Raw genomic sequence first — 22,991 nt, forward strand, 5'->3', positions numbered from 1 at the left:
CGCACTTTTCAGGGTTGTAGACGCTCATCTCCTCCAGGAAAAGGCTGTCATTTAGGAAACCACTGTTTCCTATCCTGGCCAAGAACTTCAAGATGATTCCTTTCTCTGATCCCAGGAAAACCACAGTGTGATTCTGATATGGCCCAGCAGCGGTGTCCACCGCAATTTTGGTCAGGCGGTATCTAAAATGACAGGATCACATTTTTTATCTCTTCGTTGGTCTTTCATTAAAGTGTCCCCTTTTCCACTTCAAACAATTGGGATAGAGCTTTCTAGTAATAACCTCAAGAAAAATACATGCATATAAATAATGCTCTCAAGCTGTTCTGCTCCTTTATTTCCATATGTAGAGCATTAGTATGGCTCCAGGGGGGAGGAAAGAGGTATGTATGTGTGGAGGCCAAGTTACATAATAAATACGTAGCCATCACCATCTGAAACCACTCAGCAATTATCCCTTCCATGAACAACAAGGAAAGACTGATGTCTGCTGTGAAGAGGGGAAGAAATAATAAGTGAATTCATTTAACATTTCGCAATGCAAAGTACTAACCACTATGCGATCACAGCTAACATTTCACTGAACACTGAAAAGAAAAGCAGCGGCTACCATTTTTCCATACTCTTCCTCTGAGGTGCCAAGACTTGTCAACAAAATGTCAGACTGGAAAGCTTTCTGTTTGTGTACAGAGGGGTAGAGAGTTCTGGAGGATGGGGAGGTAGAGTGCTCATGGCAATATTAATAAAAAAATGGATATACAAGCCAAACAAGATCCACCTAAAGCCAAAGATGAAGGGCATTAGTCCTCTTGCCTGCCTAGATAAGTCCTATTGGGCATGCTCCTTCTCTGAAATCCCATAGCCGTTCAACACTCCACTCTCCTTAAGCATCATGGCAGGAACCAGGAAACATGGACTCTTCTGCAAGTTACATACCATGGTTTCCATCTTATGGGCAAGAGCCATTATAGTATTGGGTTGGCCAAAATCTGCCTTCGGTTTTTAAGTAAAAATAAAAGACACATTTTCACTGAACAACATATTCACCCTTTTGTTCCACTACCTTCTGCCATTTTTAAGGCAACTTCATAATTCCATCTTTCCAAAACTTTTAATCTTTTTGAGCATGGAACTGTTCCAGGTGCCTTTTACAGTCTTCCATGGAATTGAAATTTTTCCATTAAGAGAATTTTGTAAAGACCCAAATAAATGGAAATCCAAAGGTGCAATGTCTGGTCAATACAGCGGATGAATCAGAACCCTGGCCAAACCATAACAGTTTTTTTGCCTGGTCATTGAAGAAACACGCGCTCTTGCATTATCTAATGCATCATATAATTCTGGACGCTTTTCATCAAGTGCTGCGTTCAGTTGGTCTAATTGGGAGCAGTAATCGTTGAAACTGTTTGGTTTTCCGGAAGGAGCTCACAATAGAGGACTCGCCTCCAATCCCACCATATATGCAACATCACCTTCTTTGTATGAAGACCGGCCTTTGGTGTGGTTGGTGGTGGTTCATTTCGCTTGCCCCAGGATCTCTTCCATTCCACATTATTGTACAGTATCTACTTTTCATCACCCGTCACAATTTGTTTCAAAAATTGAGCGTTTTCATTACATTTAAGTGGAGAATCGCATGTAGAAATACGGTCAAGGTTTTTTTTTTGCTTAATTTATGTCGAACCCAAACATCAAAGCGATGAACATAACCAAGCTGGTGCAAATGATTTTCAACGCTTGATTTGGATATTTTGAGTATGTTGGTTATCTCCTGCGTAGTATAATGTTGATTGTTCTCAATTAATGTCTCGATCTGATAGCTATCAACGTCAACTGGTCTACCCGACCGTGGAGCATCGTCCAGTGAGAAACCTCCAGCACGAAACTTCGCAAACCACTTTTGACAGGTTCGATCAGTCACAGCACCTTCTCTATACACTGCACAAATCTTTTCTGGCATTTCGGTTGTGTTTTCACCTTTCTTGAAATAATACAGCATAATATGCCGAAAATGTTGCTTGCTTTCTTTCATCTTCAGTATTAAAATGGCTACACAAAAATTCACCGATTTTCATAAGTCTTTTTTAAAATGCACACTGATACGACAGCTGTCACACACAACCTAACAAAATTGCTTCGAATGAAGTTAAAGACAACTAAGTTCTACTAGAGCCATCTTATGGAAAAAACGGAATGAACCTTTTGGCCAACCCACTGCTTTAATATCTTTCAATCAAGTCACTGTTTAAAAATGGTGGTAAAGTTAATTAACATTTTGTTTGATGACTGCCCAAACTGGATGGGACTTGGGAAAGCCTGTTGAACTGTTTGGCAGTAAGCCCTAAATAAACATGAGACGGAGGAGTATTTAATGCTGTCACAGATTTCTAAGCAGCTATCCGTTCTCCATTGGCCACCACTCCAGACAACAAATGCTAAAGTACGAACCCTTCATGCTGGTTTACTTGTGCAAATGCTCCGTTACTCCATGCTCCGTATGACAGCTAACAATCTAGGGACAGTGCTCGGATGACGTCTGCAGCATGCTTTGCAACCATATCCAACCAAACAGGTATCTACATCCATTGCCTGATTCTCTTCACTGCTCCTCTACTCTTACACACATGGGATGAACAGGCTAACGCAGAAGGAGATATCTTTGTTTCTCTAATTGCTGGCAAGTGTCCAGTGAGCCTGAAACTATCTGAACTGTGTTCACTGGGAATGTGGTCATGGGGCTTGGTGGCATCCACCCATGTGCCCGGGACTTCAGAGCTGAATCAATGCCCAGGATAAGAGAAGATGTTTGTGGCATTTCAAATTGTGATCCACTGATGATAGGTTCTGTAAGCATGGGAAGGAACAGGGGAGATCCAGTGAGGACATGGTTTACTTGACACCCACCTGACCATCGTCCTAAGGAACCATGGCTTGTTGATGATGGAGGGCACGGCCTCATCCATGAGCGGGTGCGTTTTGATGAAATTCAGGGTATCGTCAGGAAATTCATTGGAGGTTGCATATTTTTCTAAGGAGGATGAGCCAGCGCAGCAGCCTGGCCTAAAAAGAAACAAAGGGAGGGGGCTTATATCACGCTTTATGGCAAATTCTTTAAATGAACTGCTTCTCTGTGCGTATTGCATGAGGGAGAATATACCGTAGGCTGAGAAGAGGAAGCTGAACAATGCATAATGCCACCAAAAAATATGCTTAGATTTCCTCAGGGCCACCTCCTCACTCCATAGAGAAGCCTGAGCCAGGACAGTTCAGCCTCGGCTGGGAGCAGCTTGGCTTCTCCGCCAGAAGCACAGACCCACCCCATAAACAGTGATGGAGCTTGAAACAAGTGAGGGTTTGGTTTGCACGTCTCCGGGACTGCTCTGTCTGTCTTAAAACACTGCTAGAGGGCTTCCCTGGTGGCGCAGTGGTTGAGAGTCCGCCTGCCGATGCGGGGGACACGGGTTCGTGTCCCGGTCCGGGAGGATCCCACATGCCGCGGAGCGGCTGTGCCCGTGAGCCATGGCCGCTGAGCCTGTGCGTCCGGAGCCTGTGCTCCGCAACTGGAGAGGCCACAACAGTGAGAGGCCCGCGTACAGAAAAAAACAAAAACAAAAAGCAAAACACTGCTAGAATTTCTGGAGGCATTTGCTCCACAAAAAGAGACAATTGGGCTTTTTCACAAATGTAGAAAACAAAGGCGTTCAAAAAGTTGCCAGCCTTACGTACCTGCTAGACTCAGTGTAACCATCTCTCATTAATAGGGGGTCAGAGAACATTTGGGTTTTGTTTTTTATTGTTTTTGTTTGATTTGGGTAGGTATGAAAAGCCATTTACAATGAAATTCTTGCCTGAAAAGGCATTTTTAAAATTTCTGAACAATGACACTGAAAATTCATTTCTAAAAGAAATTATGTGGTTTTAGGAGTCAAGGGCACATCTCAGCAAAGTCAGATCAGAGAGACACTGGCACCAGTCTTGTCCAGACACCTGCTTTGCCCACTGGTGCAGGAGAGAAAAGTGGACCCTGACAACACTGGCAGGGTCTAGCCCCAGGCACACGCTTTCATGGCACTAACCCAGCCAGCCAGTGAAAGCGCCCAGATATCTGTAAGAGAGACATGCCAGCACGTGGAAGGATGAAAGCAAACATGCTGCCACCAGTAGAAAGTCACTTGAAGTATGTGTCCTGGTGACAGCTGAGTGACACCATCTTTCGATACCCAGGGGAGCATATTACATAAGTACTCCCGAAACCTGATCCCTTAAGCTTAACTCCCCTTCCTGCTTACCTGGAAGGTAGCTAAGAATCCTAGGCAATGACTTAGAGAAGCTATCTGAGGTTACCAGGGTATGCTTTTTACACCTAGTCTGCTCTCCATAAAGAACAGAGAATGCACATGCCATTTAATTCGGGGATGAAAATGGATGAACTGTAGGGGTTTCTCCCATGGGAACAGTGTTTCATATTATCTAAGTTAGTTCAATTAAGTGAATTGGGCTGGGTATTTTGTGTGGGGGATTGGATGTCGGAGGAGAGAGTTGGAAACCAAAAAAGTTTAGAAGACACTGGGTTTCCTTCCACAAATTAAGTGGAGGAAGCCGAACACACAGGGATGTTTCTATATAACTTAGATTTCGAATGCTGTGATGGGAGGTATGCAGTGTGTGTCACATAAACAGGGCAGGCACAGGGCTGGGAGAGAGTTTCATCCTGTCCCAGTTAGGAGGAATGAGTTAACTGGTTTAGTGTGAGGATTTGATAGATATTCCACAGGACCAAAAGGTCTCTGTATTGTCTCTCAACAATAGGTTCCTCATGAAAGCACTTCTGGGGCACATTTTGGGGAGGGGAGAATCAACAGTGCATCTGGACCCCAAGCAGACCAGAACCTGACAGACCAGAGACATCCTAATAATGACCCATTGTACCTGCTGCCCTTGGCCCAGAGTCCGGGATCAGCTCTGATCCAGTCTAGTCACAAACTCCAGAGAACACCATTTATATTTTACTTTTTTTTTAAGGCTGAAAGACATGGGTCTCTGCAAAACTGAAGAGAAGCGGGGAGGGGCGGTGGAAATCATCTCCCCAGAGATGTGAACTTGCGCAACTCACTTTATACCTCTCTGGGCCTCAATTTCGTCAACTATAGACCATTGGGGCTGCTGGACCAGATGACTCCTGTCATCCTAGGATTGCATTGGATAATCCACAGATAGAGAGTCTAAGCAAAAGACTAGAGAGTCGCTGTTTTGAATACAACTATAGGTAATTTGGGGTTTCGGTTAAGGGAATGAAGGCAAACGGCCTCACCGGCCTTTCTGTTGTGTTGGCATTTGTATCTGCGTGGCCAGCATGGAAGGCACTAGTGTGCAGTTTATGAGATGCTTATTATCAGGGGAGCAAATGGCACCATTTCTAGAAATTCAAGAAAGCCGTATAAATATGTGCACATACCTAGGCTTAGGCACTCGTTCATCAGGAACTGGTGTCCACGTGGAATCTGGAGACTTCTGTTCTTTGAATCTCCCAGTAAAAACAATGGCGACATCATGCATGTCATAGGCACACACTGCAGACCCAGGGATGCTGCAGTAGGACATTTCACACAAAGTGTTATTCATGCAACAGTCACGCATGCAGTTTGGAAAATATACTCCAAAGTAACTTTCCTAGTACGGGCGGTTGAAATTTAATGTTTGCATCCTGAACACTAGAAATGTAAGGGATCCTGGCTCATAAGGAGAATGTTTCTGTGACTCAAATGTGCATCAGTGGCCTTAAAGAAAGGGCTAGTTACAGCAGGATCATAGAGGAACATCTCTTTATGTCTTGTGTCTGGCACTGCTTTTGTTTATAAAGGAGGAATGGGCGAGCTGGTGATTTATAAGTTTCATGAATTCCCTGAAATGATCAGTCTTTAAACCAAAGATAAAACGTTTGGACAACATTCTGCATCTCTAATACTGGTGAAAATGTGAAGTAAAAGTGCCCCTACTGTTCACATAGTCCTTCTTTGAATTTGGTTCCTCAAGCCAAGGGCTTCAGGAGTGAGGATGTACGCGTGAGGAACCCAACCATATTTTATGTTAGTCAGTGTACGTTGCAAAGTTTACTTCCTGTTTATTTGCATAAGACTAAACAATTGAAATCTCTAAAGCACCAACACTTTGCAAATAAAATGCTCTATTAAGTGCTAAATAATAACAATGACAGTAATCTCTACCTATAATTACATTCTTGCCTGACACTCCTAGAAGGATTTTGGGATTTTTTTTTTTTTCCATCAGTGGTGAACAGACATGAATTATTCATTCATCTAGGTACACTGCTTAAACCCATGTTTGTTTTTGACTACGGTCGTTCCTTGATTTTGATCAAATAAATTTCAGCCACTGGCTGGCCAACAGTTTTAATCGGGCTTTGAGGTAGTGGGTCACTGCACACAGAGGCATCCAGGGCAAGACACAAGCACTTTGCAGCATAAACATCATCCAGGGAGAAAGAATGATTTAGTCCTGATTTTGCAGATGTTGAAAGGATACGGAAATCACTTCATATATGATTAGGAGAATTTTATGCCATCTTTAATTTCATAACACAGTTATGAAGTATTACTAATAAAGCAAGAAATAGGGAGAGGATTAGAAAGCTTATTTAAAACAAGGTGGCAGGATGAATTTTAAAGTATGTAGCGTGTGTGTGTGTATTCATAGTACTGAGTCTGTAATAAGAAAATGATCCCCATTTGTTTTGAAATTTCAGAACCCCCAGCATTATTTAATTTTGTAAGACTCTCTCCACATCTCGCTTTCCTAAAAGAGGTATACCTATTTACCTTAAATATTAAGAAAAATAGGATAAATATTGAAGTATTTTATGAGGCACTTCCTAACAACTAGAGATACCCTAGGGTTTTATAATCTTCCTAAGGTTATACTCATTTGTAAATCCTTTCTTTTTCTTTCCCTGCTTTATTCCCTCCCTTTCTTCCCATCTTCTGTCCATTCAGCATATATTTATGGAATCCCTAATCTCAAGCAGTGAATGTCAGTAAATAAGGGCATCCTGCTCTCAGCTGACTCACAGTTCAGTGTGTAAGAAAACAACAGCAACAACAACAACAGTGATAATAACAACGATAACAAATATTCCAACACAATCTGGTAAAAAGAGGTATGTGCAGGGTTCCACGGGAGGCAGCTGGAGCCGCGGCTTGGGGCATCCCCGGGGGTTCAGTGGGCAAACCTGGCAGAGAGCAGGGCATGAGCAAGCTCCAGTAAGCCCTGTGCGCTGGAGGAGGAGCCCGTGCCTGATCACGAGGGAGCCTGCATGCTACGCCAAGGAAGCTGGGCTTTATCCCCAGGGCAGAGAGGAGCAGCTAAAGGATTTGAAACAACCTGACATGATGAAGTGTGCATGTGTGGAGGAGCCCGTGGAGAGGGATGAAACCAGAGGGAGTAAACCAAGAGAGGGACTATAATTTATATATGAAAACTGGTATGCATATCTTTGCCATTTTCTGATTTTACTAAACAGACACGGTTTCTGAGACTGCATTAGCACGCACTAATTGAATGTTTCCTAGGGCCCTTTTAAGAAAATTCTTTACATGGGAGTATACATAATACGCAGGAATCTACTACTCTATTGTAATCGTGAAGTGACTCACCCTCTCAAAAAACATACACAAAAACTAGAAATGTGCTCTGAAACTCCACTGGCACCTACATTCTGTGTTCCAAAATAGTATTCTTTTTCAACACTACTAGATACATCGGTTCCAGCAGTCAAGGCCTGAATTTTTTTATCTTTTCTATCCTCAAGTCTAAAAATTCCTTCAGATGGTTGCAGCTTATTTAAACCGAACTCAGTACCTCTTGCTGCAGTATGGGTTTATGTTTTCATATCTCTTCAGTGGGAACTCTTGACTCTTGCCCTCCATATAATTGGAGAACATTATTTCATCTTTCAGCTAGCTCTGTTCTGGGCTCTACCCAATTCTTAAGCATTTCTTCCTAGCGGCTATCCTGTCATCTAGCCACTCATCAAGTTCTTCAAAGTTTTTGTAAAAAGTATGATCCAAAACAAAACAGTGCATTCCTTATGGAAGATTATATGGAACACACAGAATTCTACATGGAAGTGAGAATATAGCACATGTATTTCAATTTCATGACAGAGTTAGGATCATTTCCACACAACGGTGCTAGTACTCTAAGGTTTGGGAGAGCCAAGTACCAGGGAACATAGTGTCCCTATTCCTTCTGTTCTTTAGTCTCTACACATTTCACTGTTCCAGGGGCAGTTATTAGTGTGCCATTTAATAGCTCAGTGTCTTAGCTTAAGTAAATACAAAAATAGGGGTGAACAGGCCGAGACGGTATTTCTCCGTGCAACGTTTGATGACTTGTAAGCCGTCAGTAGAACCCTCCAGAGTCAGACAGTAGTGCTGTGGTTGGGATCCTGGTTCCTCTGACAGGATAATAACCAGGGTCCCTTAGGTGGGATGCAAGATGGACTCATCTAATTCCTAAATTTCACTCTGTAGCATTTTAATAAGTTTCCAGTATTTTTACTTCAAAAATTACTGATCTAGTCATAGAAATATTAAAAGTCAAATAAAATGTTAGATGACCTAGAAGGGAAAGGAGGAACGTTCTTGAGTTCCAAAGCTGCTGCTTCCACCCATTGGCTACCTGGACCAGATAGTATAATTGAACTCAGTTTCCTCAAGTGTAAAAAGAAGGCAGCAGTATTCACTTTTCAAGATTACTGGAGGGATTGAGGAATAGCACATGAATAGTGTTTATACCCCAGGCATATGAAAAGACTATATTGTTATAATTTATCTAATTACTTTCTCCAGAATCCTACTCTAACAGTGCTTATAAGTGACTGATAATTTGTTGATGAAAACTGAATGTTAAGTGCTTCTTAGCTACAAATAGTGAATGGCAATTTTTCCATCAGTTGCAAATCTTGTGTGTTAGACGACAACCCCTTGGGAAAAGGAAGCCAGGAAGGACCGATTAGGTCCACACAGCCAGGGCATGGTTACCTGTTATAAGGTGTGGAAAAGGTTGCCAGGACAACATCACGGCCATTAATACGAATCACATCTGTAACGGCCTGGAGGATGTTGAAATAAAAATGAGAGTCCCCTGGAACTGAGCAGTTCAGGCGAGCTTTAAGGAAGGATGTCCACTGTTTCTCCAGGACTCTTTGTGACCCTCCCATGTCATTCTTACAAACCTGAGCCACTCTTGGGAAAACTACCTGCAGAGGAAAAACATGGAGAAAGCGGAATGCACTTACTTTTCGTGGAGATCTTAGTAGAATTTGCCTTTCTTAGAAAACAGAAACAGAACAACAAGGTGCTTAACTTAATCCTGTGTTTCTAAAATCAGTAGCAAAAAAAAAGAAGGGAAAAACTCAGCATTGGAACAGCATGTTTTGAAAGATAAGGCTGTGGCATTTAATACAGAGCCATAAATCCTTCAGGGGATCAGCTCCCAGCCACATAAACTCATTTCCATACAGACTGCTTAGCTTTTTATTTCCTCAAACAAAAGCACACTTGTATGCACCGTCTCTGCCATGCTCACTAGCTGCCTCTGGGCTCTGCATCTCATGCTCTGCATTCCTCTAACTGTGCAAGCCCCCCTGGCAGTGAATTGTGCCCTCTAACTTAGTGATCTTGATCTACTCTCTGATAAAAATAACTGAAATAGACATCCCCTAAGTGTTCTATTGCTTTTTGTAATACAGTCAAGACCCTTGGTTCTCTTAAAAGATATTGAATATTTACACTCTCTCTGGAGCGACTCAATTTAAAACAAAAAAACCCTGATGAGTGGACCTGGAAACCACATCTTAAGGTACTTGAAACTCAGTATGAAATCAACCCAACATCTGTCTATTAAATTTTCAATATAAACATTTAAGAGGTTTCCCCGTAATCTGTTACTACTCAGAAAAAGCATACAGGGGTTTGAGGAAGCGAAATGTTTCACTTCCACCCGTCTTTGGCTGGATCTTCTCAAAACGATGACCTTGTCATTCGATTTATGGTTCTTATTTCAAAGTCATTGATAACCACACTGGCCCCAAATGGAGACATCCTCCCCGCTTACCTTTCCCATGGTGTTGTACTCCACCGCTATTTCCCTAAAGAAGAAGTAGATGTAGTCTCCATAATCTACCGCTTGGACAAAATACGGTTCTGTGGACAAATGGGCACTTTAATTGGGGACATGTCACACAGAGTTAAAAGAACTGCAATCAGCTGCAACCAAAGACATGTTATTAATTAAAAGTGTAGGGCCATCAGACATTTGGTTAACACTAACCATTTCTAGTGACTTCACACATGCAAGTGCTGGTGATTTCAGAAAGCATTTAAGCCTACAGATTTTTATCTTTCAGAAGCAGTTGCAATGAACAGTGAAGAATAAATGAGTTTTGCATATCTATGTCATTTTATTTTCCACAATACAACGCTCAAATTACAGAATGGATTTTGTACACATCCCTTTGTCACCCTTGACTCATACAGTGTTGTGAACAGCTTTTTTCCTGTTCCCCACCACCTCCAATCCCCTGTTCCCTTCCATGAATGAAGTGTTTAGTTGTTTTCGCGTGGGACTCTGAAATGAGAGCTTGAAGCAGGAAAGATACATGTCACGTGTTCTATTATAGTGGCATTGGTAGTTTTGATAACACTCCAGAAACTCATGGGAAGTGAAAAGGGGAGGTAAATCAATCAACTGGGGGCAGAAGGTGCAATTTCCACCTTCCTGTCCGTGAGAAGCCATCACTAAAATGCAACTACAGTCTGGTCCATCCAGGCTCTGAATCTCCCTCAGGATATGTATCTCCCCCACCTCCCCTCCTTTTCTTCTTTTGTTTGTTCACCTTTCAACCATTTTGAATCATGCTTGACGGTCCGTAGGGTTGGGCTGTCTCCGAGACTCCGGTAGATGACTGCATCAATGGCAAGGAAGTCAGTCACTGTAGCAGAGTACAGTTTTCCGTCTTCGAAGAGAAAAAGAAGAGGTGGTCGGAGTTGCAGCAAGACAGTGGGCATGCGGGAATAATAGAGGCCTCCCCCGCCCCGGCTTTCCTGTATCAGGTAGATAAGATAGGGCACCTGGGAAAAGCCCAAGAGTCTCTGGGAAAACACTTGGCCCACATTCCTAACCATTTTCAATTGGAATCCTGAGAGATGAAACATTTTTCATTTTTTAAATTGCACGGCAATTTCTAAGCAGCAGCTCAGGGAACAGGGTAAATGAAAAATGTTGTTTGCTTCACTCGATTAGATGTACCTTGACGGAAATCTCAAGGCCAAGGCCTCTTGGACGCTGCAACTGCCACCACACCATGGTAAACTGGATTAGGGAGGAGCCCAGGGAAAGATAGAGGCTGATTTTAATCACCAGAAAATTTAAGTGCAAGCAGAAGTAACAGCGTCCTCGGCCTGAGCAGGTGAGGGAAGTTGAAGAAAGGGGATTCATAAGCAAAAAAGAGCTGACTAAAATTGCTACGTGTATCCTGCGCGTCTCTGCCCCTCTTTACCTCAGTCATGAGAGCCACTAAGCCCTGCCAATCTCGCTTTCCATTTAAGAAATATTTGCTTCATTATTTCCAAAGTCACAAACTGAGAACATTCTGATATATAAGAAGCCAAAGTAAAGTGGGGCGGGGAAGGGACGGTGCTGAGTTCAAATTGGTCTTTCTTTAAGAATTCATGCTCTTTGGGACTTATGCTTGAGGATACATTCAAGGCAAAAGAGAGCGAAGATGACTGAAGGTGAATCCTTGAAATTTTGCGTTCTTTTCGCGGATTAGCAAGCATTGTTTACACAAATAATCAAATGGGCTGTTCTGGAACAGCAAAATCTGTGTAGATGAAATGAAAACACTAATTATATTTAATATAAAAAATTACTTCCTTGGCTCATTTTTAATGGATTACATATCTTCATTAATTGTGGCTTCGAAAGCATCTTCAAAAGTGGTTTATATACAATACAGTGTTCTTTTAAGCTCTTCCACTTGTGGAATAAGCATATGGTTTTTCTTAAAAAAAGTCTTATCCAGACATACCTAAGCAAAGTTCTTGATGTCTACTTTTGGTCTTAACTGACATTTGCTTAGTTTCAGGATAGAGCTGTCTTCACATCTACACTCTTGGCATTCATATATCAGTAAGTGTTGACTGTTTGGGTTAGATTTTAACTGCAGACAGCACACCTTTCTATTGATAAACATATGTCTACAAAAATCACAACTTGTCCTATAGAATCCTAGCCCCAGGCCATCCAGATACACCTGAAGGGTGGAGGGCAGTGGCAGCGCTGTGTGTGCGTGTGAGGTTATTGCTGTTGAACACTCCCCCGTACACTGGGTGTCTCACCAGAACTTTTACTTGTAACATCAAGTACTATTTTGGCACTCTTCGTAATATGGCAACCGTTGAGGTGCAACAAATATCTTCTGTTTATAAGGGCTGAGCGCTTACGAGATTTCAGACATTTCAGTGAACACTGATTCAAGTATACCTGTTGGAGCGGGCAGAGGGGCAGTCACAGTATGGTCTCACATGGCTTGCTTCTTGAAGCTTGGTGGCCTTAGTAAACACTCTGCCCATTCTCCTCTTTCTACCTCAGGCTACTTCTTTTTAGTTAATGCTTAAACTTGTGTTCTCCACTGCAGCCCACATCCTCCATGGTACTGACGAATGCAGGTGCCAAGTGTCAGAAAAGTGTTGCTGCAGAAGTTATGCACTTAAGAATATGCTCAAACACCCTAACCACTGGCCTTGCCCCTGACCATGCTTACAAACAGGTTTACAAGACTTTGTGTTTCTCACAAGGCTGCTTCCCGACAATGCTGTGCTCTACCTTTGGAGGAGAACCTGAGAAACGTTTCCTTCTGAACCTGGCACGAACCACTTCTTCAATCTTTGACTGCAGATTCAGGCCCACAAATGGATGACACTGAGGATGAAGTTCAAGGAGCTAATCTTTTTTCATAATCGAAGCCCTAAAGTCTCTTATCTGGCTAGGATGCGCCAGTTTTTAGCTGCTGTGATGGAAATTATAGCTAACTGCTTTATTACATGCCATAACAATCACTGTTATACCAACACTTCTCCCTGTACCCACCTCCACGTGCACAGCTGGCCGTGAATTCCTAAATAAATTTCTAATTAAAACACACACACATGCGCACACAGAAATCCCAATCTGAAAGTCATGGCTTCCTTGCTGTTGTTTTATATCCTTTGCAATGGAAGGAAGGAGTAGGGATGGGGTGTATGGGTCAAGCTCCGCTAATCAGTATCATCCCCTTGGCCACTACAATTTTTCTAGCAGAGATAGGCATGCAACCTAATCAGGTCAATGATATTTGAGAAGATCTTTGCTGCTAGCTTATGAGTATGTGGTCTCACTGCTCTGATAGAGCTTCCAAAAGCTTCCTTTTGTCCCTTTCCTTCTCCCTTCTGTATGTAGACAAGAGGACATGTAGCCCTAATTGAGCCCCGGCAGCCATCCTATTATGACTCTGAGAACAGCCAGTCTCTCTCAGAGAAAGAAAGGAAGCAGAGCAGAGAAATGAAAAGGACCTGTGTCCTGGATGAGATTGTTGAGTTGTTGAATCAAACCAACCCCAAAGTCTACCCTACCTTAAATACTCAATCCACATTGGTGGTTCAAGGTGGGATTTTCTAGTATTTCAGCCCAAACATGCCCTAACCAGTATGTCGCACGTTCAGTACCAAGTTGTTATTCTTTCTGAAGGCACAAAAGCACGGGTAGGCGTGGCAAAGACTTCTCTTAAGAAGCGAAAGTACAGTTTCCATATGAATTTCAAATGGAAAAGGCGTTGTTAATTACACTGTTCACTAGAGAATCGAAGTACAACTGTGACTCTGCAAATCCTCCAGAGTAGATGTGTGGCCACAGGCTGAGCACACAAAAGCAAATGCAATGAGAAGAAATCAGGTCATTTACCTGCAAACAGTGCAACGTTGGCATGTTTGGCATCGTAAGGGCATCTGGCCATTCCACTAAATTCATCCCCAAAAGCTTCCAAAGTATCCATCTGAATGAAATAATAGGACTTAATTAAGAACAACAGAAACCAACAGTAGTAACAGCAACTAATATTTACAAAGCTCTTAATTTGCTAAGTAATTAATATGCATGGCGCAAATAAACCTCGAATACCCTTTGAGGTAAGTCTTTCGGTTTCAGATGACGAAGCTGAGGTTTAGAGAGATGAAGTCACTTGACTAAGATTCTACGGCTAGGAGAGTCAGAAATTCAGTCATGTCTGCTTGACTCTGAACCACTACAATAAAGAGATTCCTTTATTCCAGTAAAGAGTATCATTCTGAAATGCTCAAGAAGTAGCATCTTTCTCCTTGGAAAAGGAATGTCTGAGACAGACACCAGGAAAACTTAATTCCCCTCCTTCCTCTCCTCTGCATGAATTATCTGTTGAGTCATGAACTCTATAGAGAATGACTTCAGTTTTGGTTTTGTTGTGCCCGAGGAGTCCTGCCTTTGTGGGTTAAATCCTAGAAGACGACGCTGGAATTCTTTCTCGGGTTACCTGATAAGAATAGTATGGTGTCAGCAAAGGTACAAAAACATGGATGCAAGCAGAGCTCAGGTAGCCTTTGTACCTACTTCAGAAACATGTCCCATCCTCAGACTGTGCAGCTGAGAAAGGCCCAGAAGCTGAGAGGCTCCCAACAGCCACAGGCGGCTGCTTGACTTCCATCTCCTACTGCCCAACCCTGGCCTTGTTCCTGTGAGCTAGAGGTTATTACTGGCGAGGGGTTATTACTGGCCTGCCTGTGAGCCCTATTTTAAAAATTTTATTTACTTTTGCTGCGTTGGGTCTTTGTTGCTGTGCGCGGTCTTTCTCTAGTTGTGCCGAGCAGAGGCTGCTCTTTGTTGTGGTGCGCGGGCTTCTTGTGTTGCGGAGCGTGGGCTCTAGGCATACGGGCTTCAGTAGTTGTGGCATGTGGGCTCTAGAGTGTAGGCTCAGTAGTTGTGGCGCACGGGCTTAGTTGCTCCGTGGCATGTGGGATCTTCCCGGACCAGGGCTCGAACCCGTGTCCCCTGCGTTGGCAGGTGGATTCTTAACCACTGTGCCACCAGGGAAGCCCCTGTGAGCCCTATTTTAAAACAGGGAGATTGCATATAAAAACCTGGATTTCTTGCTTCTTTTGAACAAGTTGGAAAGTCAGTTTAGGCTGTTCTTACCCAAGTGGCAGCAGGCTATAGTTGAGTACTGGCAGCCCCTGCCATTTTCTTCAAACAGGCACGTGGTCTTTAGCACCAGGGCTCCTTCACCCACAGATTATCCTGACAACCTGATTGCTTCACTCCTGTGAGTTACCTGTCTGGCTCCATAGGCATTTGCAGGTGAGGCAGGGCCTTACTAGCTGTTCACCAAATTTCATTTCCCTTTCCTGCATATCCCACTAAACTACATTTCCCATCCTCCCTTGCAGGTCAGGTATGATCACATGACTGAGCTCTGGCCAATGGGGTGTGTGTAAGGCTCTGCACCACCTCTAGGTCTGGCCTCTAAAAACCTTGCAGAGTCCTCCCCTCTTGCTCTCTCTCTACATTCTTCCCTTAGATACAGAGGAGCCAGTGGAGAATTCCGAGATCCTAAGAGATGGCAGACACAAGAGCAGAATGGAGCTGGCTTTCCGAATAACTTCCTCATAGAACAGAACCTCTCTCACTGACCCACACTTGACTGTGATGTGAGCAGGAAATGAACCTCTGATGGTCAGCCACTAACACTGGTCAGCGGTTGGTCCACCTAGACCAATAATTAAGGGGGTTCCTACCACACAGGCTTCTTCCTTACGCCATGGATCGTCCTAGAATTTAAACCTCAGCAGCACAGAGTCCCTAGACAGATCTCCACACTATTAATGTTTTGACCCTCTCTGTAGTTCAGTCTTCTTTACCGTTTTAGGGTATTTTGTGTATCATGTGGCAGTTGCCTGGTTTGACTACATATATGAAAACGGAAAGAAGATAAACCTAAGACAGCCGTGGTGCTGAGGAAGGATCTGTGGAAAGGCCTTTAGCGCTAAATCAGGGTGCCTTAAATCAGGGTGCTTGGAGTTGCTGCCCAGGAGGAAGGAGCGAGGTTCTTACTGAGCAGCTGCTAGTGTTGTCCAACACTAGCCCTTTGCCCTCAACACACAGAAACCTTTTCAGGGATAGGACAGGCCATTTCTACGTACAAGCACTTTGAAATCTCCCCCATCGGAGCCATCCTGTTTGTTTAAACTGTAGCCGAGAATCCCATAAAGCAGTGTGTTAAAAATGTAATTTTAGGGAAAAGATGTTCAAGTTAGACATCCTTTAAAGCAAATGTACTCTCGCCCCAGCACATTTTTATGAAAGTCTTTTCCTGATATTTTGTCCCAAGGAGAGCTTCCTGATGAACTGTGACAGACTTTGCGGTCTGTGGCAAGTATTCAAGGTGAGGCTTAGTACACAGTGATGCAACGGAAATGCTGTTATCCCAAGCAGTGCATGCTGTAATCCTGGCAATGGGGAAACGATAATATACAGTGGGGATATATGTTTTAAAATGTACCTACTTGTAAAAAAGCGGCTATAGCTATAGCTAGTCAAGGGCAGGAAGCAATGAAGAATTAATGTATTGGTTTGGGAACTTGGAAAAGCCCAGAGACAAAACAATGCCATGGTGAAATCCTCCTTCCATGAAGTAAGAACTAATCCTTGTAGCAGTCATCAGATCTTAGACTTAATATTAGCCCCTAGTAAATTAAATCACCGTAGGGTACAGATAATTATACTAAGAACCAGCCTGACTTGTGCGGAAGTTCAAGAGGTTTAGAGAACAGGAGGGAAAAGGTGTGGAGTGTAGTTGTAGATTTATAGTGGGCAGCCTTCAGAATTCTTCCCCACATAATCTTATTTGGGGCTCTAATCTCTCTAATATATTCAGCTTACTTCTGTTACAAAAATTGTGTAAGTCAGGGCTTCCCTGGTGGTGCAGTGGTTGAGAGTCCGCCTGCCGATGCAGGGGACACGGGTTTGTGCCCTGGTCTGGGAAGACCCCACATGCCGCGGAGTGGCCGGGCCCGCGAGCCATGGCCGCTGAGCCTGAGCGTCTGGAGCCTGTGCTCCGCAACGGGAGAGGCCACAACAGTGAGAGGCCCGCGTACCGCAAAAAAAAAAAAAATTGTGTAAGTCAGGGCCCGGTGCAGAAGCAAAGACCAAAATTTTGTCACTCTCCTGCTTCAGATAGTTTAACTTGACGCTTCTGCGCTCTGAGAGTTGGGTTAGTGGAAGACTGGTCATTGTTTTTGCTTTGACCCTTTGGTCCTGATCTGGAGATAACAAGCACTTAAGAGAGAGGCTGTCCATTCTCCCTGCAGCCAAATACATTATGTCTCATATCCTCAGCAAAGTCCCTCGTGCCCCGAGAGTCTAAAAACACTTGTCTGAGCAATGCCAAGGGTTCTCACTACCATTCGCCGTGCTAGGTGTATCCTGTCTGTGGTTTCTGAGAGGCCCAGCCTCCTGGAACATGTTTCAGCAGGTGTGGCTAGAACAAGGGAGAGATGAAGGCATCCCTTAGAGATGAAGCGCCCTGGGGAATAGAACATGTGCAGGAAGAAAGAACTGGAACACTTGCAGGCCGGGCCTCACAGTGCCAAGAAAACCTGTAATTTGTCATAAAAGATAGCTTTCCAGCTAGGGAATTTGTTAGGATTTGTTAGAAGCACTGATCTTAATGAGTCCTAAACAATGACAAACAGGGATGGAATATTACGTGGTAGAATGGAAGTCCGTGCTCCAGTATACCGTTACTGGCTGAATGTTTGACTGGACTGCTGCCTCTATTACAGCCTGAATCGGCTCCTGTCATTATTTAAAATTTGGATATGACAGTATTTTTTGCATTAATTTAGATATAAAAAAATACTGCATTGAAAAAATCATTTATCTTGATTACTGAATTTTTGGATGCCCCCCCTTTACATGTTGCTCCTGAGCCAGATGCCTCACTTGCCTCACCCTAATCCTGACCCTGCTGGTGCCCGTTTCCAAACATAAGATGAAAGATGAGCATGAGGGCAAAACAGACCCTCCCTCCGATGTCTGTGCTAAGGCAGTCTTTTAAAACTGTCAGACCCAGGCTGGTGAGCCCTCTGGTCCTGATATCAGCCCAGCATTTTTTTGCTCATTCTTCACACCCCTAAGGTTTCACTTTATGCTGGTGAAACCCAAATCTAGATATGCCCCCCATGTCTCTCCCTAAATCAAGGTTGACCCCGTCCATCTTCTTGTTGGAGATCTTTATTCATGTCCTGTAGGCCTTGCCATCCATGGTGCCAGGAGTACTGCTAACATGCAAGATGGAACACCCGTGTTCTCACCACCCCCCTCAACCTCACTGCTCTTCCTTTACTCCCTGTCCAAACTGGTGGCCGCCCCATCCGTCCACCCACCCAGGAGATAGCCTCGCAGCCGTTCTTAACTCCTGTCTCTCCTTATCCTGTGCTTCTTGTTAATTAGCAAATCCTCCTGGTTTTTGTCACCTAAGTATTTCCTGAATCTCATCTCCTCCCTTAATCCCTGAGGCCACCTCCCGCTCTAGGCTCTTTTTTGTTGTCACTGTCACCTCAGAGTCCAGCACTTCAGAACCAAATGAAGTTTCTCAAGCTCAGTAGACTGTTTCTTACTCCATGCCTTTGTTCATGCTGTTCCCCTACCTGGAATGCCCTTCTCCCTTCATTTGGTAACTTCTACTTCTTCTCTAAGACTGAGGTTAGGCATTATCTCATTCACTATTTACCCCTCAAAATTAATCGAACACCTGTTCGGAGACACTGTGTCAGGTTCTGGGCAATCACAGACGCTTGGGTTTCTCCTGGGCTGGGGTGTTCGTGTTCCATACGTGGGGACAGCAGGAGGGAACACTTGAAGACAGGAGTCGTCTACCTCCTTCTGGAAGCTTTCCCTGACTCCACATCTCAGGCTGATATAAGCACTTTTCTGTGATACTTCCATCATGCTCTGCATTATGTCACCGTGGCAGCAAACCCATGGGATTGCAGTTTTCTTCTCCCTGTCTGGCTTCCCTAAGGATGGAGGCCTCCTATCTGTCTTTACAACATCAATGCCTGGTCACGGGAGAAACTCAAAATGGGTTTGCTGAATGACAGACTGTTGCAGAAAGAAGGGACAAGGAAAGACCTCAGATCATTGCCATCTCTGCTCCTTCAGCAACACCACCATCAGCTGCATCAGAACTAACTAGATTTATTAATGCTGCGAGGGTTAATTTTTTTTTTTTTTTTTTTTTTTTTGTGCGGTATGCGGGCCTCTCACTGTTGTGACCTCTCCCGTTGCAGAGCACAGGCTCTGGACATGCAGGCTTAGCGGCCATGGCTCACGGGTCCAGCCGCTTCGCGGCATGTGGGATCTTCCCGGACTAGGGCACGAACCTGCGTCCCCTGCATCGGCAGGCGGACTCTCAACCACTGTGCCACCAGGGAAGCCCGAGGGTTAATTTTTTTCCCTTGCATAAAGGCCAAGTTAAGTAAGGCCATAGTCAAGTAAGCTGAGTGCTGAATGGAATTAACTTCCTGGGTTCTTGAAAATCTTACCTAGAGGAAAGTCTGCAGTTTCCAATGACATGCTTTTGAGATCCCTTTAAAAATAGGAATCGTTCACAATATAAGTGTGTTTTTGTGCTCAGAGAGGAGATGGTAGGGTGGGAGGGAAAAAGAGAAAGGGAGAGAGAGGAAATCCACTATGTGGTACATATGTTGGCGTTCTGAACAATAGAGAATAGGGTTTTACAGAAACGAACTTAGCCGGGTCAGCTCTTTAAAGCTGCGTCAATCAATCCTGAACAAACAGGAAGCTTAGAAGCCTGCCCAGGATCACTCATGTGGAGCAATACATTAAGTCGAACAAGTGAGAGGAACCCAGGTGGTGTTGAATTAACCCTCTTAGGTTACTGCAGGCACAATCACAGTGAATTATGAAATACCTCCGGGCTGTGTGGTTCCAAGAGACAAGAGAGCATTTACCTTATAGTTTCTGCAGGAAGGGTTGAAGGCATTAGTTCCACAGACAAACAAAGTATCATCGTTTTTCTTTAGAAGCACTTTAATAAAGTTGTGACACTCATCCTGAAAAATAATTCAAACTTTTTGGTATCCAGTCCGTTCAGTATAGAGACCCCTTGACCGTGTACCATGATCTGCTAAACAGCAAGGTTAAAATGCTGGTGGCTGGAGCGTTCCCCTGTGAAAAGTTCGAGCCCCTCCTTATGTTTACCACAAGATGATGATGAGAGTAACAACTGCTTTTTCAACAGTAAATAAGAACATGGCATAGAGTGAAAATGTGTTTATGCCTCAAAAAGAAGGCAGGCCTGGAAGTACCAGCCTCCCCATCACATTAATTCTAATGCCAGAGACTCCAGGGTCCCTTGATATATAAGGTTCCTGGCTGAAGTGTGTTTTTATGTTCTATGACCAAAGGCACAGACTTTTGTATGTCTGCGGCAGCCTTTCTGAGCTCTTCTGCAGACTCCCTGAGGGCTCTGGACCGTGAGGCGTGGGCTCCCGGAGAGGGCACTCACAAGAGTCGGGGCAGCCAGCTTGGTGTCCATAATCCCTGGTGCCCCTAGATAGTTCATGACGCATCCCTAGCAGCTGTCGTAATGTTTTATCACATTAAAAGCAAACTATTTTTGCAAATTAAAGCCTTCAATAAGTTGATGGAAGAAACAATTACTGGGGGAAAAGGGACTAGTGTGACCCATTCCACATGACGGTCTACGGCTAGAGATAACAGTCAAGGACTTAGCCCAAAGTGGCAGCTGCAGGAGAAATGAAAATTGCCTACCTTATGTTTTCCCTTCATTCTGCATGTGTCTACATCGGCCTGTCTAGATTTCCATGTCAGTTTCTGCAGTGATCAAGAAAGAAATCAATTAGAACCCAGAGGTTGTTGCATTTGATTTTAGAAGTAAGAGTTCCCTGGGGGAGACTAGAGGCTGAACATATATTTATTGAAAGCTTTCCGCACCCTTTCTCCATGATTAATTCACCATAACAACAAAAGATTAGAGGTGGAAATGTTCATTTAATTTTGAACCCCTATCTATTCATTAAACTACAGAATGATCTTCTTCTCCTTGAGATGAAGATGAAGGAAAAAGGAAAGAAGAATAAACAACAGCGTGGATGGACATTTCACATAAAATCTCCACATGAACTTGCTAAATTACGCTCATTTTGATAAAATACATGTCCTTGCCCTTCTTTTTCACTTGATAAATCAGTTTCCGTGAAGCAGGCCTTTTTCTTAAAATATGGAAGTCATTTTCTTAAACATAAAGGAGACATTCACTTTAGGTTGACAATGATTTAATTCAGGTTATACTCCTTCGCATAAACTCATGGGCTGAAGGGATCATCTACTTCTGGGGCGGATTTTATTAACTAAAATACCTCCATGTGGAGTTACAAGGGAGGCTTAAGGTTATATTTTATGTGTGTCTGAAATGGGTAATTATCAAATTCCTGAACCACAACAGTCAACTCAAACTTAGTATTGCAAGATATGGAAACATAACAGTGAAACGTTTGTACGACAAAAGTTTCCATATGAAAACTGATATTTTCCAGGACAAACATCCAATATTTTATTAAAACAATTTAGCAATTACCTAAAACTCTAAAGTGTACATGCACACATAATTGATGAATAAAATATGACGTACATAACCATTTCTGGGTACGTATTAAGCCCTAACTTACCCCCAAATTAGGACTTCACAGAATGTTCCAAATTATTATAAGCCATGTCATCTCAATCAATGCCTTTAAAATACATATTCTCTTCAAGAACTATCCTAAGGTCCTTCATTTCAGAAAGAAGGTTTGAAAACTACTTACTTTGCTACAATAAATTTCTTCTGTGTGTGAGGTGTCTATATCAACAGTATAAATATGGTCCCTATAAACAAAGAAATATTAATACAACGTCAAACACAAGAGTCAAGATCGTTCATTTTCTCCTGAATACAAGTATATATCTCATTCAAGGCAGATAAACCCACATCCATGTTATTAAAAACAAAACATGCATATGCAAGAAAAAGGGGAGGGTTCAGCCTCCAAGAGATGCCTCTGGCTGACATGCAGCATCTTCTGACAAAATGTGGCATCTTGCCACAAGGGACACCTTTTATGAAAACTTTCCAGTCGTCTCTCTCATCATAGAACTATAACATCTGTATATATGTAGTTTAGTGGGAGATGTCTGAAAGTTGAATAGGCTTCCAAACTGGAACACAGATGGGTTCGCATGCCCTTTCACATGGTATTCAACACGCTACAGTTGTTCATCAAGGGAGCTAACAAAAAGCTCATCTCCATCTCTTTTTAGACAACATATTTTCAGCCTTAGCTTTGATAATTTGAGAAGATGGAAGACGATAAAAGTAAAACTGTTTCCAGGAGCCGCTCTCTCTTTTCACACGATGATGGTCAATTAAGGTCTAAAATGTACTTGAGCTAAAGTTTACATTTCTTGCTTCTGTTTACCTTCCTGTTTTGCTGAGAATTTGGTTGACTTTATGATTTGCTGCCATTCTCCCCTTGGAAGGGGAGAAACAGAATCAGCAGCTCAGGTGTGGGGCTATATTTAAACATCCCCTTCTGTGTGAACTGAGTACAAGGGCGTTTTTGTGTGGAATTCAGAATAAAGGAAAGAAAAGAACTACACTCAACTGGGGAGATGGGGGGCTAGTGAGGGAAAGCAAAACAGCTCGTTTTCCCTTGAAATAACATTGACTTTTTCTAAAATGCAGGAAGTCCTGGGGCTGGAAAATTACCCACAGCTTTAAAGCAAGACCTCAAGGCTCCAGTGCAGACTTTCAAGCCCCC

At 43.3% G+C, this 22,991-nt stretch overlaps 1 protein-coding gene across 5 annotated transcripts in view; it reads right to left on the bottom strand.

The window, feature by feature from the left end:
* The window catches only part of SEMA6A (semaphorin 6A), a 129,899-nt gene that overhangs the window by 34,636 nt on the left and 72,272 nt on the right, over nucleotides 1-22,991 (bottom strand). For all 5 annotated transcript variants that reach the window (XM_073802428.1, XM_073802427.1, XM_004327023.4 and 2 more), the window contains 10 exons: nucleotides 21,999-22,059; nucleotides 20,944-21,006; nucleotides 20,121-20,222; nucleotides 14,020-14,110; nucleotides 10,916-11,035; nucleotides 10,135-10,223; nucleotides 9,060-9,277; nucleotides 5,456-5,587; nucleotides 2,905-3,060; nucleotides 6-182 (listed from right to left, as the gene is read on the bottom strand). In XM_073802428.1, coding sequence (XP_073658529.1) covers nucleotides 6-182; nucleotides 2,905-3,060; nucleotides 5,456-5,587; nucleotides 9,060-9,277; nucleotides 10,135-10,223; nucleotides 10,916-11,035; nucleotides 14,020-14,110; nucleotides 20,121-20,222; nucleotides 20,944-21,006; nucleotides 21,999-22,059 — 1,209 coding nt within the window. The remainder of the gene's footprint in view (nucleotides 1-5; nucleotides 183-2,904; nucleotides 3,061-5,455; nucleotides 5,588-9,059; nucleotides 9,278-10,134; nucleotides 10,224-10,915; nucleotides 11,036-14,019; nucleotides 14,111-20,120; nucleotides 20,223-20,943; nucleotides 21,007-21,998; nucleotides 22,060-22,991) is intronic.

Source organism: Tursiops truncatus, chromosome 3 (genome assembly GCF_011762595.2).
Source record: "Tursiops truncatus isolate mTurTru1 chromosome 3, mTurTru1.mat.Y, whole genome shotgun sequence".
Lineage (NCBI taxonomy): Eukaryota > Metazoa > Chordata > Mammalia > Artiodactyla > Delphinidae > Tursiops > Tursiops truncatus.